This window comes from Heliangelus exortis, chromosome 9, assembly GCF_036169615.1.
Source record: "Heliangelus exortis chromosome 9, bHelExo1.hap1, whole genome shotgun sequence".
NCBI classification, from domain to species: domain Eukaryota; kingdom Metazoa; phylum Chordata; class Aves; order Apodiformes; family Trochilidae; genus Heliangelus; species Heliangelus exortis.
Genome location: NC_092430.1, coordinates 15,254,492 through 15,267,630, shown reverse-complemented (window position 1 = coordinate 15,267,630; position 13,139 = coordinate 15,254,492). Strand labels below are relative to the sequence as shown.

Here is a 13,139-nt window from a genome sequence, read left to right as displayed (position 1 = left end):
TACTATAAAATATGAAAGGAATGAATACAAGTGCCCTGATGAACAGGAAAAGGTTCCCAGGGCAGGTAGAAGGAAGGGAGATAGAGCTTTGATACCTGTGGAGGTATCAGTGTAGGTTAGAAGAGGCAATCCCCAGCTGAAACAATTCTCTGGGCTACAAAAACATCCACCTGACTGATGGTGCTCATTGTCAAGGCTAGGAGAGGCATCATACCTTCCTCTCAAAGGGGCTTTAGCATGAGATGGATCTTCCTAGGCTTCATCTCTTTATAATCCTGTTAACACAAATGTCAAAAAAACCCTACTTCTGTGCCATTTTAAGACATACAGATCAGCAGCTCTCTTCCTGCTCTGGAGTCAGACCACCTTGCAGGGAGCCACAGCTTGCACAGACCCTACCCCAAAATTTAGCAGTGCTTTGCTCTCTCTCGCTCTCTCTCTCTCTCTCTCTCCAACCCACAGCACCTCTCCTGGGAGCACCTTGGCTCCACAGCCCATCCCTTCCCCATTCCTGCAGCTCCCACTCCCCTGCGAGGGAGCCATCTGCCCCCCCCTGCCCCTTCCTGCTCCACCCAGGGTGCAGCCTGCCTTGCCAAGGAGCAGACCTTCTGGTTCCAGCAGATTACCGGGTGAGCTTCTGCCAGAGGCCACAACTGCCTGACTCACTGCAGAAGATCTGTCCCCACCTACATCTGCTGTAGATACACACAACTAAACAAGCTCCATACTGGCAGGCAGGCTCCCAAAAGCCCAAGCCCCCCTCCTCTTCTCTTCCATGCACACTGTCCAAGTTTTGCTCAAAAACAAGAAATGAAGTAATGCAGTCTGATTTTCCTTAAAAAAGTCCATTTATTGAAATTGTTTAAACAATTTATACAAGTTCCCAATACAAGCATCTGCTCCCAGGCTCGGGGTTAATGGAAATACAAAAGCACAGACTTCAGCTACTCTTTAACTTGACCTGAGCTGCCACCTCCTAAAACAAGGTCTCATGAGGCAGCTGCTGTGCACAGGCAATTCCCCATGGAGAAGTGGAAGCCACATGACCCAGATCCAAGTAGAGGCCAGCATCAACTCAAGCCTGAAGTGAATGCTCTGGTTGGTTTCTTTTAAGTAATTTTGATTTATGTTCTTGCAGAGAGCCAGGTCAAACAGAGGTACAAGGCCACCAACCACCAACACCATGGTTGTACATTGCTCAGCCCCAGAGGCTCTCCCTACCTACAGGAGCAAATTAAGAAATCTGATGCATCTGAACACACACAATTACAAAGCCTGATCAGAAGCAACCAGTTTCCTTCTGTAGAAAAAGCAAGGCTGAGCTTTGGAGAACTGGTGCCATTCTTCTAGGAATTACAAGATTTAAGTTTGAGTATACTCAGCCAGTTAGTTAGTCAAACACCAAGTGACTGACTGGGTGCTTCAGAGGAAGGGTTGGGAACCTCTGACCAGCTGCATTTTTTTTTTAATTTTTTTTTTTTTTTTAAAAGATTACTTTATACGCAAGGATGGCTTTATCTTTAAAATACTAGTTTCCTCCTCTTTGGTAAACTTGGATTAGAAGAAAATGCCATAACCTTTAGGTCAGTTTCCTTGGAATTTGCCTTCATATCACTGAAAGTGTTTACAGGGAAAAAAAAGATCAAATGGTTGCATGTGAGGTATCCTTGGGGAAACATCAGAGAGCAGCAGTACTTTTAGTTTGGTTAAACACAGGTAGCTGCAAATCAAGATCAGTAACTAAGCCCAAAATGAGAAAGACTCAAGGAAATAGAAAAGTTTGTTAAAAGGTGGCCTGGAATACAAGGGGAGATAAAGCTTCAAGCTCAGTTAGGTACCAGGGTGGCAACATGGAGAAGCAATCACTGGCAGCACACTAAGGAACAGCAGCAAGAGCCTCACCAGACACCCAGTGAAGAAAGATAGAAAGCAATCACTTTTCTTGATCTCTTCCCTGGCACCAGGGGAACCTCCAGCTGTGTTGCGAGCCTGCTAACTTCTGTAGTAACTATTTTGCAGCCTTTGGCTCAGATACAATCAACCTACAAGACCTTGTTAAAAAAAAAAAAAAAAAAAAGACATCGAGTTAAGCCAAGCCACCTCTGTTGGCCAACAGCCTATGCATGGACAGTTACAGATTTTTAATCTAAGTCACTGCAATTTGTGTCCAACCCCTTGTCATGCAAATCTGCACAGAAAGGGGGGTGCTTAAGATGACAACAGTAAGTACAAGAGCATTTTAGATTCTTCAAACATTCCTATATGTAAAGTCTTTCCCTAAAATTCTGTTTCCCCTTAAGCTATTGGTTTCATCACTTTGTATATAGCATGTTCCTTTAATTTCTACACACCTCACACTGCGCTCTAACTTAATGGGATATGGGACTGAGTTGTTACCATCTATTTTTTTAAAATAAAAAAAACCTAAAAAAGCACCAACATCCATCTAAAAAAAAAAAAAAAAAAAAAACAAAAAAAAACAAAAACACAACAGTATCATTTTCCCTTTTACTCCCAAATACTAAACTTAACCCAAGCTTGGAGGTTTCATCTTTCCAGTGGCAATACCTATGAAGCTAGGCTAGCCTTCCTCCATGGGCTGGGAGAGAAAAGGAGAAGTTACGTCCAGTAGCAAAGAGGATTACAAAAATATACACATTTTGGGGAGAAGAGGAAGGCAGAACCTAGAGTTTGAACTCTGCTCAGGACAGCGGCATTGTATTGTCCTCTCCAAAACGCTTTCACTACCAGTGCTGGTGGCTCCTCTTCTTTGTTTCATTATACATAATCCTTCCCTGTGGAGGGGGCATTTTTTGGATAGCCTCGGCTGGGGGGATATGAAGTTTCTCTCCGTGGACAGGAGCAGCAGAGGAAGGATCCCCCCAGTATGGCCAGAGAAGAAGCTGCCCAGCCAATGAAGAGAGCTGATCCAAACTCAAATCTAGGGGAGAAACAAGGAACAAAGTGAGTATTAGAAGCAATACTTCTGGATTATAACCAGGTTTTAAGCATTTAGTGGAGGAAAACTAGAAGTCACAGCCATCAGGTCTCTGGCAGGAATGCTGCTCAAATATTATGGCTTTAAGAGCTACACGGATGATGAGATCTGATTCTAATGCCCCTTCTGCACAGTCTGAAGTCAACCAAGCTAGCTCAGGAAGTCCACTTTGTTTTGGACCACAATTACTCAAAATTAAGCCCCAGGAGCATTTTTCATGCTATACTATAGTGTCATATTAAATGGGTCAGTACCTGGTGTTGACAGGGGTATAAGGGTTGTAAAAGGCCTGAGCCACTCTGTTGCCGTACCATGATGTGGCCACCAGTGCTGCCAAACCTGGGGAGAACAATGCCATGCCTTAGTATTAAGAAAAACTATCATCAACAAAATAATTGCAAAAACGAGTGTGTAGCAGAACCTGGACTGATGTCGAGCTGCTGCCCTGAGAAGCTGAGCTGTTACTTAACTACATCGGTAGTTACCAACCTGCAATGATGAAGATCACCCCACCAAAGACAGCCATCCGCATCTTCTTCACTTGGTCATCTTCCATACACTTCATACATTTCATACCAGTCACAGCAACAAAAATGCCAACAAGGCCCAGGAGTATGGCAGCCACCATCAAAGCCCGGGTGGCCTGCAGATGGCCTAGAAGACATCAGGAGTGGAGTTACCACAAAGAAAACTCAAGATACAAAGAGAAATGTAAATTACTGGATTCAGTAATCATCTGCCTAAATACTTTTGCTCAGACAGGACACAACCAAGTCAGACATTCCTCTCCAGCTTTCAGCTCGGGTAGACTGTCATGCATCAGGATCAGAGGAGCCTCAACCTCTTCTAAAATGCATGGCAAACAGGGGCATGCAACTCTTTGCAGGAAATGACCTGGGAATTGCCCTGAGACATCTTTTGTTCTTGATCATTTGAATCCCAATTGGAAGGACATATCTCCTTATCAAAAGAATTATTCAGATTTAGGCCCTACCTTGACAAAGCATTTAGGCAGATGTTTAAATATGAATAGCACCATACATATGAATAGTCCCACAGCAGTCAGCAAGGCCCCTTTACTGCTCAACACTTCCAAGGCCTGTCTCATACAAATACCTTAGATATTTTTTCGATTAATCCAGTTTGAATCCCAGAGTACAAAAAAAAAATACAATTGCAACAGACATAGGATTTTCCCAGTCAAGTGAAAAACAAGGGGGTGTTTTGTTTTTTTTCCTGCTTAAATTTAGTGCAGCCTCTAAGATACTCAAATGTTTCAAGACCTTCTTGTGCTTTTGAACAACTGAAACATGGTTGCATTTGTCTGGATTCTCAGACAAGACTTGGTGTATTTTATTCAGTATTTAGCTTTATATTGACTCATCTGAAGGCAGTCACACTAACCCACTGGATGTGAGCTACTCGATTCACATTTTCTTGACACAAAAAGAAAATTATATAAGTCATTACTCACAGAAAAAACTCAGCTGACAAAACACCCAAATAATAAATAGTGAAGTAAGAGCCTGAGCTTTATTGCCTGGCAAATGGAGCTTGTCTGAACACCATGGATTTTAATATACATTCCTGGTGAGATCTGGGAACAAATAGGGCTGGTTACTCAAAGGAATAAGCTTCCAGGAGCATGCTGTAAACCATGGCAAAAGTGTCCTCTGATACAGAAGGTTATCTAGCAGTGACACAGGTACAGTTTTAGGAAAGTAGCACCAGAGTCTGGAGCTCAGTGCTCAGAGAGCACACTAACTGCATTCTCACTCTGCAAAGCACTTCAAGCTTGGACAACTGCAGCTGCAAGATTTAAGCCTACAGCAGAGCACCTGCAAACTTATCACTCATCACTGGTGATGAGAGCTACAAACAATAGGCTCTTTGGCTCAACCTGAAACTCAGACAGGAGTTCAAATCTGACACCAGCCAGGATGGCAGCACAGCTGCACAAGTACCCTCTGCAGCTTCAATACCACACTTCACTCCATTGCACTGCTTATGCAGGGAAATTCTTGACTGACTCAAAAAACAGACTATCAGGACCTAATTCTGCTCTAAAACAATCTGGACCAACCACCTTATTGATGTGTAAGCAGATTATGAAGTTACTTTAAAATAGTACAATAAAAAAGCAATATTCAGAGTACTATGAGGTAGCACTTTTGTAAGAAAAGAATCTTGGCTTTCTTCAGAAAAAATACAAATCCCACCATCAGTTTGGCTAAGTGTCATCTCTCACTCCTAAGGGGAAGGTGACACCTCTGCACCACCCAGGTGTTAATCAAAACCCATCTGTTCCATTAATTGCAGAAACCCATTTATAAATCTGCCATTTACAAAGCCATGTATCACTTGAGCATCTATCACAACAGCAGTATCCAAACAGTTTGAGAGAAGTACCTCCAATATCAGAGATTACACTCAAAAAATAATTTCTTGTTTACAGAAACTATGCCACTTTACACTTTATCACTCAGGCAACCACATTTAAGGCTAAATTGTGCACTACAGCAGCAACTGAAGAGAGCCTGTGTCTATCTATACACACTAGTTCATACTTTCTACGTTAAAGTACATTTCCTGCAGAAATACCAGATCTGTTTAATCAAGTCTACAGTAAGATGAGTTCAAGTCTCGCTGAAGAACTAACAACTAGAAAACTACGTGTAAGGATGGGAAGAGACCTCTCGCCTTCAAACACAGGACTAAGGGACAAACAAGAAGGTGCTTGAAAAGCAACCTCAGAAGACCCAGCTATGAAACCTGCTGAAAAATCACAAGATACACAAGTATTATCTGGGCACATGCCATGACAACTTTGCAGAAGCAGCTTAACAAAAAGCAATATTGTGAGCCTTTCCCAGGGCCACCTGCTCTCAGCAGCAGACCCTGGAGGGATATCTCCCAGTGTCTTCACCTCTCCCTTATCTATGGCTCCATGGCATAAGAGGACAGAGGCATTTTGGAAACTTGCAGGAGGACAGAAAAACAGGTTGGAGCATTTGCAGAACAGACTGTCCCCTTTATCTCACGAACTTTTAAAGTGACATGGCTATTAGCCAACCATCCTCCCTCCACCCAGTCTGGCTGCCCTGCGCACACGCTGGGAAACTGCTGCTCTTGTCTTCCTACTCCTTTTGCAACGTGTACAATACATGGATGGTTAATCATACAAGCTATTAGTTATTATGTATTCATCAACAAACACTTTGTCAATGGAAGCTGCTGCACATCCAGAAGCTGAGAAAGCTAGTTCAATAGAATCCTGTTGTTCATGTGGGCCTTTCCAGGCTTTAAAAATCCCAAATGATAGATATATGATATTGCCTTAGCCTGTTAAACAGGACTGGCCACAGACAACAAACAGAAGTACTCTAAAGCAATTTAACACCCCCACACCCCCATCCTTGCTGCTGGGACTGTCTCACCAAAAGGGACATGTAGCACAATGCTTGCAGCCTCCCACACCACACACTGAGGCTGTCAGAAAGTCCCAAGCAGTCTCAGAAGACCGTGGAAGGAAAAAAAAAAAAAAAATCCTGCACAAGGCAAGACAAACTGGCCTGGCACCCAACAGCTGTCAGATGGCAACAGTATTTTGTCAATATAAACCACTATTTACACGGAAGCCAAGCCTTTTTATTGCTGGTTAGTAATTAAAAACCCGGCCTGAAAAGCCTACAGCAAGAAAATATCAAGTACTGAAGAAGAGGCTTAAAACTACAGAGTGACTGATGTGAATTCTGCAAGCTATAAAATACTGTTTAAGTCCATAAAAGTTACACAGACAAAAGACTTGCATACATCACAACACTTACATACATCACAACACTTTCACATAACGAAACCTACTTTTTAAAAAGCTGCCAACAAATACCTCTAGTTTATTGTTAGTGGGTTTGGATACAAACTACAGGATGCAGTTTATCTGAAGACTATGTAGGACTTTTTTCTTCCCACAACTATCATTACCTGACAGAAGTAATTGCTTAAAACTGCTTAGTTATATCCAAAAAAATAAACTTTGCCAGTATATGCTTGGGATTATTTTTCTGTCATCACATTTCCTTATTTATTCTGTTTATACCATCTACGTTATAGAAAAGCTGTTGGGAAAGTGCCATGGGATTTTTGTAATACATAATTGCTGTAATAGCTCTGCGTGCAGATTATTTTCTGATAGGGATGCTCATTTACAGCCTTGTTTGCATTTAAAACTTTTCTTCCCTTCCTATGGGCTTCTATACAACCAAGTGATGACAGAATCCAGGTGAAACAGATGCTGTGTGGCCCTCACTAATCTCTGCAAGGGAAGATCCCCACGAGTTACAAGCACCTCTGCAGTGTAGGAAGCATGCTCCACTGCCCAGCTCCCAAGGGAAATCAGCAGCCTTCAAAGCCTTCCCACTGGGGTTACATGAAAGCTGAATCTCCTTGAAGGTGCAGGATCCAAGATCGTGCTGTTCTGCCTTGGCAGACTGTGAAAATTACTTCTGTGCAGCAGGCAAGAAAATGGTCTGAGCAAGGCAGCCAGAAAACATACCACACTTTGCAGTCAATCTGCATGGACACAAAACCCTGCTTGTGATAGCTTGAAGGCTTAAGCCCCTTACCAGTCCCTGCATCCCCATCATATATTCCATTCTGGACTCCCTCAGAGCACCTTTCCACAAGTCCAGAAGACTGTACAGAGGAACTGGTTGGCACACAGGCTCAGACAGGGTCATGTTTCTTGCCCCAGTGGGAAGGCTAAGTCCTCATTGCATGTCTAGTGCAAAAGAGTCAAGTTCCATAAGTAATAGTGGCCTTGTACTTTGCTACCTCAAAGCAAATAAGGTGCAATGCCCTGCTGCAGTCACCTAATCAGCAGAGAAAATAACAGCTTGACAGTACAACAGGCCACACACAATACAACCATTTCCAGACTCCTGGTCAGAGGAGACCTGGGCAGCCTGGTTTCCCACGAAGTCTGGAAATTCCCTTACCAAGAGATTTAGTAACACATAATAACACCAGTTACTAAAGCTGCTTAGAACCTGCTTGTAGAGCAATAAAGCCAGTGTGTTGCAACAGGCTCCCATCCCCTCTTGCAGACACAACACAGCAGCACACAGGAACAGCCTCGGTGGCATTCCAAGTAACCCTCTAACTTCTCAAAGCAGAGCAAGTGAACCTGTGTTTTATCACTTGATCGTGATTTTTCATGAGGAAGGAACAGGGATTGAGAAATATGGCAGCAAATTAACACTTAACCCACGTGAAATCAGATACCAGCAGGTTCTACCTGCTTACTCCAGATCTAAAGATGGAGGGGGTGAGGTACTATTTGGACACCTTTGTCCCTCCTACTAAAGCTCTGTTCCTCCCTCCCTAGGCCACCTCACCACCATCAGGACAGAGCAACAGTAACCCGAGTATGAACCCTTCCTTCCCCTCACCCATCATCTACCCCAGCCTCTGGAACAGGCTCAGCCAGGATGGTAAAGATGTAGGAGGGAAGATTTCACATTTCAGTGATGCAGTTTGTCCCAGAGGGCATCCAAACCCTTGTTTATTTTCTGGGCTAAGGCACAAAGGCTCATTGTGGATGTACTAGGTTTAGTGATTTAGTGCTAGATGAGTCTCAGCTTGTCTCATGGCACAGAACCTCACCCAGCAAAACCAAACAGGGTGGCAAGTATCTTCAGCCAAAACAGCCTAGACAGGACCCAGATCCACCTCTGCTTTGAGCAGGAGAATGTGGTTAGAGGAAGTTGAATGCTTCCAGGGACAGGTATCCGGAGCTCTTCTCCCTCCTGTCTGAGACCATCCCCCTGAGGAGCACAAAGCTGAGCTAAGCTCCATGGACGATGCTGGAGGGCTACAAGAACAATGCTGAGGCTGTGCAACAAAGCCTTGTTGCAAGGGTGGCTTTTGTTGCCTCTATGTCTGCATGTGGCCACGCACTGCTTTTCACGTAAGCCAGCAAAACGCAGCCTTTCTATTGCCTGAATAGGAGCACTGACATAAGCCCTCAGCTGAACGCAGCTGCGGGAGAAGTGCCAGCATGGGTGCACTCCAGCAGTGTGGCCACACCGGAAGCTGGATGTGCCTCAGTTGGCCCACGATGCCCATCAGCTTGTGCCAACCCCACCTCCAACATGTAGCATCACTCCAGGCAGCTGAACACCAACACATCCAGGAGAACAGCAGTAGCTACCAGACACCCAAAACACTTGCTAGCAAAGCCTTCCAGCATTCCCACAATGGTGAATTGCCACAAGTGCGATGAGATTCACTACAGGGACAAAGTAATCTCAGATCTGAGCCTCTCCCATCAGCACATGAGGCTGCCATGGGGCTCACAGCACTGAGCATGTGAAGCTCTGACAGGAAAGGGTGTCCAAGGTGGAAGGTTTTCTGTCCACATAGCTAAACCACCTTCATCATGACATAAACGAATGCCATGAGAGCTCCTGCTGCACCTGTCCCAGGGTGTGGCTATTGAACTGGGTATGAATGAGGGCTTTTCACACCACCACCCAAAACAGCACTACTGGTTTCTGACCAAGCCTATGTGGTCTTAAGACCTCGAAGGGAGACCACTCAGAGAAAACCAGCAAAGAAGGTGCATGCCTGTAGGCATGATCTGCTTTCAAGTGGGAGAAGGAACGAAAGCTAAGCGAGCCAGGTACAAGAAAATAAGGAGTCCTTTAGTCACCCTTCACTGACTTTCTCAAGGAGAAATATGTCCCTTGAGGTTTCTTGGGCTTCCTGGGCATTTTCTGGCTAGCTCTGCAGGACCAGAGGCTCTGTACGAGGACAAAAAGCCACTAATACGCTCAGCCGCCATCCCTGGCACTTCAAACCCCCCTCCCTTGTAGCCCTGGAAGAGAAGGGCCCTTATTGTTTGCAGGACAAAGGTGAGGGGAGCAGCTGGTTTTCAGCATTCAGCCTTGAATGGCACAGGTCTGGAGGGTGAAGGTCCTGGGGAAAGTTTTCAGGAGCCTGTTCAAGCCAGGCCCTGCAACCGATTCTGCAGGCAGGGCTTATTTACAGTGCAATGGCTAAACAGCCCCTCCCGAGGAAAGTTTACCTTTCGCAACTCATCCAGGGGGTGGCTGGAGATTCCTCGGCCCTGCTTGCATCTTTGCCCCCCACCCCCAGTGCGAGATAAGAGGCTTGAAGCTGACTTTACACATAATTACTACTCAAATCACCGGGGACTGTGTGCTTAGCCCAGCCCTGATTATCCACAGCCTTGCACTGTGTTAGTGCTAAGTGGGTGCACTGCCCTCCTGAAAGGCACAATTTGCACCTCTGTTACACGCAGGCAGGGTTGATGGCAACCTAACTTGGGGATACTCCCGATGGTCCCATGATTAGGTGAGACTGCCTGCCCAATCCTTTGGGAAAGAGAAGGTGCCCATAGTGGTAATTATTATTTTATTAGGCAGGCAGAGGGATGAGGTTGTTTCAGGGCACTACTGGACTCAGGATGAGAGAAAAGACTGAATTTTGTTTGGTTTTAACCCTTTTGCGTATCGACATAAATTACATGCAGCAGCGCATTACAAACGGTCCTCACTGGGTCTCCAGATCGGCGTGACGGCCCGAGTGACACCCCAGCATGGTTTCTGCATGCCTGAGATGGCTTCGCCGTCCCAGGACAAGAAACCTAGAGATTACCTTGATGCACTGGTCTGCCTAAAAACTACAAGCAAAGCTACCTGGGCTGCAGTCCAGCTCACCTGCCATCCCTTTGCTTAAAAGCCCCACGGGCGTAGCAGCGACTTTCCCAGAGAACAAAAGAGTCTAACCCAAGAAGAACCAGATCCGTGCTTGAAAAAGACCGCTTCAGCACCGCTGATGAGCTTTGCCTGCTGAGCCACGACCACCACAAGGCAGTCCCTGACTGAACTTATGGAGCCCCACGGTCTTGTTAGCAGTCACGGCGTTTTCCCGCACACACGTAAAGAATCCAACTCCTTCCCTTTCGGGTAGTTCTCTTGAGGGCTGAGCAGCCCCCTGAGCACTGCCCCGCTGTGTCCCCCGCCCCCGAAGGCTACACTTTAGCAGACGCCGCCGACCGCCGGCTGCCCCTTAAGACAATCCCTGGGAAGTCACCTGGCGGACTGTGCCACCGCCCCCAACCCCAGAAGAGACGCATCCGAGTCCCGACGGGGCGATGGCCGACCTCACACAAACGAGACAGAGACCTTGAGACACGATGGCACCCGCAGCCCAGCGGGACAGGCACTAGGTGAGGGCGTGGAGAGACAACAGGGTTGCCACTGCCAGTCCCGGCAATTCAGCCGGCCCCAACACCTTAACGGAACCGGTACCCTTAACCCCAACCGCACTGACAATGTGGCGGGATGGATTACCCCGACGGGACGGACGCCCCTAGTCCCACAGGGAGCCCAAAATCCCCAACCCCGACTTACCTTCCAGCTTGAGCAGCGAGTCGTACACCTTGCACTGGATCTGCCCCGTGCTCTGCATGGCGCACGACATCCACAGCCCCTCGTAGAGTGCCTGGGCAGTAACGATGTTGTCCCCCGCGTAGGATGCCATTTTCCACTGGGGCATGGCGGTGCTGATGATGATACCGATCCAGCCTAAAAAGGCCAGCACGAAGCCCAGGAGCTGCAGTCCCCCGCTGGCCATGTCTGCGCGGAGCCGGGTGGGGGAACCCGGGAAGGGGAGGGGTTGCTCCGCGCCGGCGGAGGGTCGCTGCAAGGGGAATGGAGTGACCGCTGCCGGCTACGCGCACCTCACTGCCGCCCGCGCGGCGCCCCGCGCAGCATTTAAAGCCGCGCAAAGCGCGCCCCCTGCCGGCCGCGCCCCCGCCCCGCCCCGCGGGGTTTTCCGCGGTGGAACGCGGCCCCTCACCGCTCCCCTCCTCCCCTCCCCCCCCGCCCCTCACCTCACCGTCCTCCGCGGTGAAACCGGCGGAGCCGCCCTGAGGCGCCCCGCCTCCTCCCTGGGGCACAGCGCCGGGGAGTGTGTGTGCCGATGCTTCCCCCCTGGGGAGTCACCCCCTGCATCAAGGTTTCGCCTCAACCCACAGCCCCTAGGGCCCACCGTTTCCCTCAATGCCTCTGGCGAAACGGCTGGTGGGACTGCCCTTTCTGTCCCCCAGGAGATGCTTTGGCACCTCCAAAGGGTGCTCTGGTTGTGCTCGAAGGTCTCTCGAAGGCTGGGGGCCCTGAGAGCTCGAACCCACGCTGACCTTCGGTCTTGCTGCTTGTTGATCTCTCTTAACAGTTTATAGCAACAGCAACAGCCATAAACTTCCCTTTTCGGTGAAGACACCTTCCCTGAGTCAGCACATGGGACAGGAAACTTGGAGATATGGCCGTGCCGGTCCCACCTGTCCTGATGGTGGCCGTGTGACCCACCTTCTCCAGCCTATGCCATTGGGCACGCAGCACACGTGGAAATAAACTGTTGCAGAGAAAGCAATAAATAAGTAATAGAAATTATCAGGACTACGATTTTAAAAGGCTTTCAAAGAGGCAGCTGAGCAAACACTCATCGTCCATCTACAAATGCTGCCAGGACCCTACATCCAAACTTTTGACTCTACTATTATAGTAAGGACGATGTGCTGTACATCTTTGTATAACAGGGTTTCTCTTGAAGGATAAATTTCGATTTGTGAATGCTTCAGTGATTTACCGAGGTTTATTGAACACGGGGATTTACAGACCAGGAAGGGGTGTCCTCTTACGAGGGTGTGTGTTTGCCTAGTTACTATAGTTTCCCTTTCTCCTACAATTAATGTTTGAATATTAACAGATCCAGACTCAGAACGGGCGGCGGGACGAAATACTATCTCCCTCAGGGGCCCCGGGGAGCAGACGGCATGTTCTGGGTGGTGCTGCCTGCCTTCACCATGGGAGGGATGGAGGGGACGTTCAGCCTGGACCTGCTGCAGTGCCAGGCTGTGAGATAAACAGGTGATAATTACCGATAAAGGTCCTGCTGGAGGTAGGGACAGGGTTGTATTGTTTTGACACCGTGGTTTGCTGCATTCTGATGACTTAGGAGATTTTGCTGGAGCTGCTTCCTGAGATTTGCAAACAGACAAACAAACAGACCCGTGATTACCTGACCAGTTCTGCGCAATGCCAGGGGGGTCAAAGGG

At 47.4% G+C, this 13,139-nt stretch overlaps 1 protein-coding gene across 1 annotated transcript; it reads right to left on the bottom strand.

The window, feature by feature from the left end:
• Positions 1-829: 829 nt before the first annotated feature.
• Positions 830-11,780, bottom strand: CLDN1 (claudin 1). Its single transcript, XM_071752317.1, has 4 exons — positions 11,434-11,780; positions 3,488-3,652; positions 3,253-3,337; positions 830-2,941 (listed from the first exon to the last, which is right to left on the bottom strand). The coding sequence occupies exons 1-4, from the start codon at positions 11,654-11,656 to the stop codon at positions 2,779-2,781; spliced, it is 636 nt and encodes a 211-aa protein (XP_071608418.1). The 5' UTR covers positions 11,657-11,780; the 3' UTR covers positions 830-2,778.
• Between the last annotated feature and the right edge of the window lie 1,359 nt (positions 11,781-13,139).

Coding starts and splice junctions, on each gene's coding strand:
- CLDN1 (XM_071752317.1), bottom strand. CDS start 11,656: ATGGCCAGCGGGGGACTGCAGCTCCTGGGCTTCGTGCTGGCCTTTTTA. Junction 3,653..11,433: donor CTCGCTGCTCAAGCTGGAAG/GTAAGTCGGGGT, acceptor GATGTCTTCTAG/GCCATCTGCAGGCCACCCGG. Junction 2,942..3,252: donor TATACCCCTGTCAACACCAG/GTACTGACCCAT, acceptor TTTCTCCCCTAG/ATTTGAGTTTGGATCAGCTC.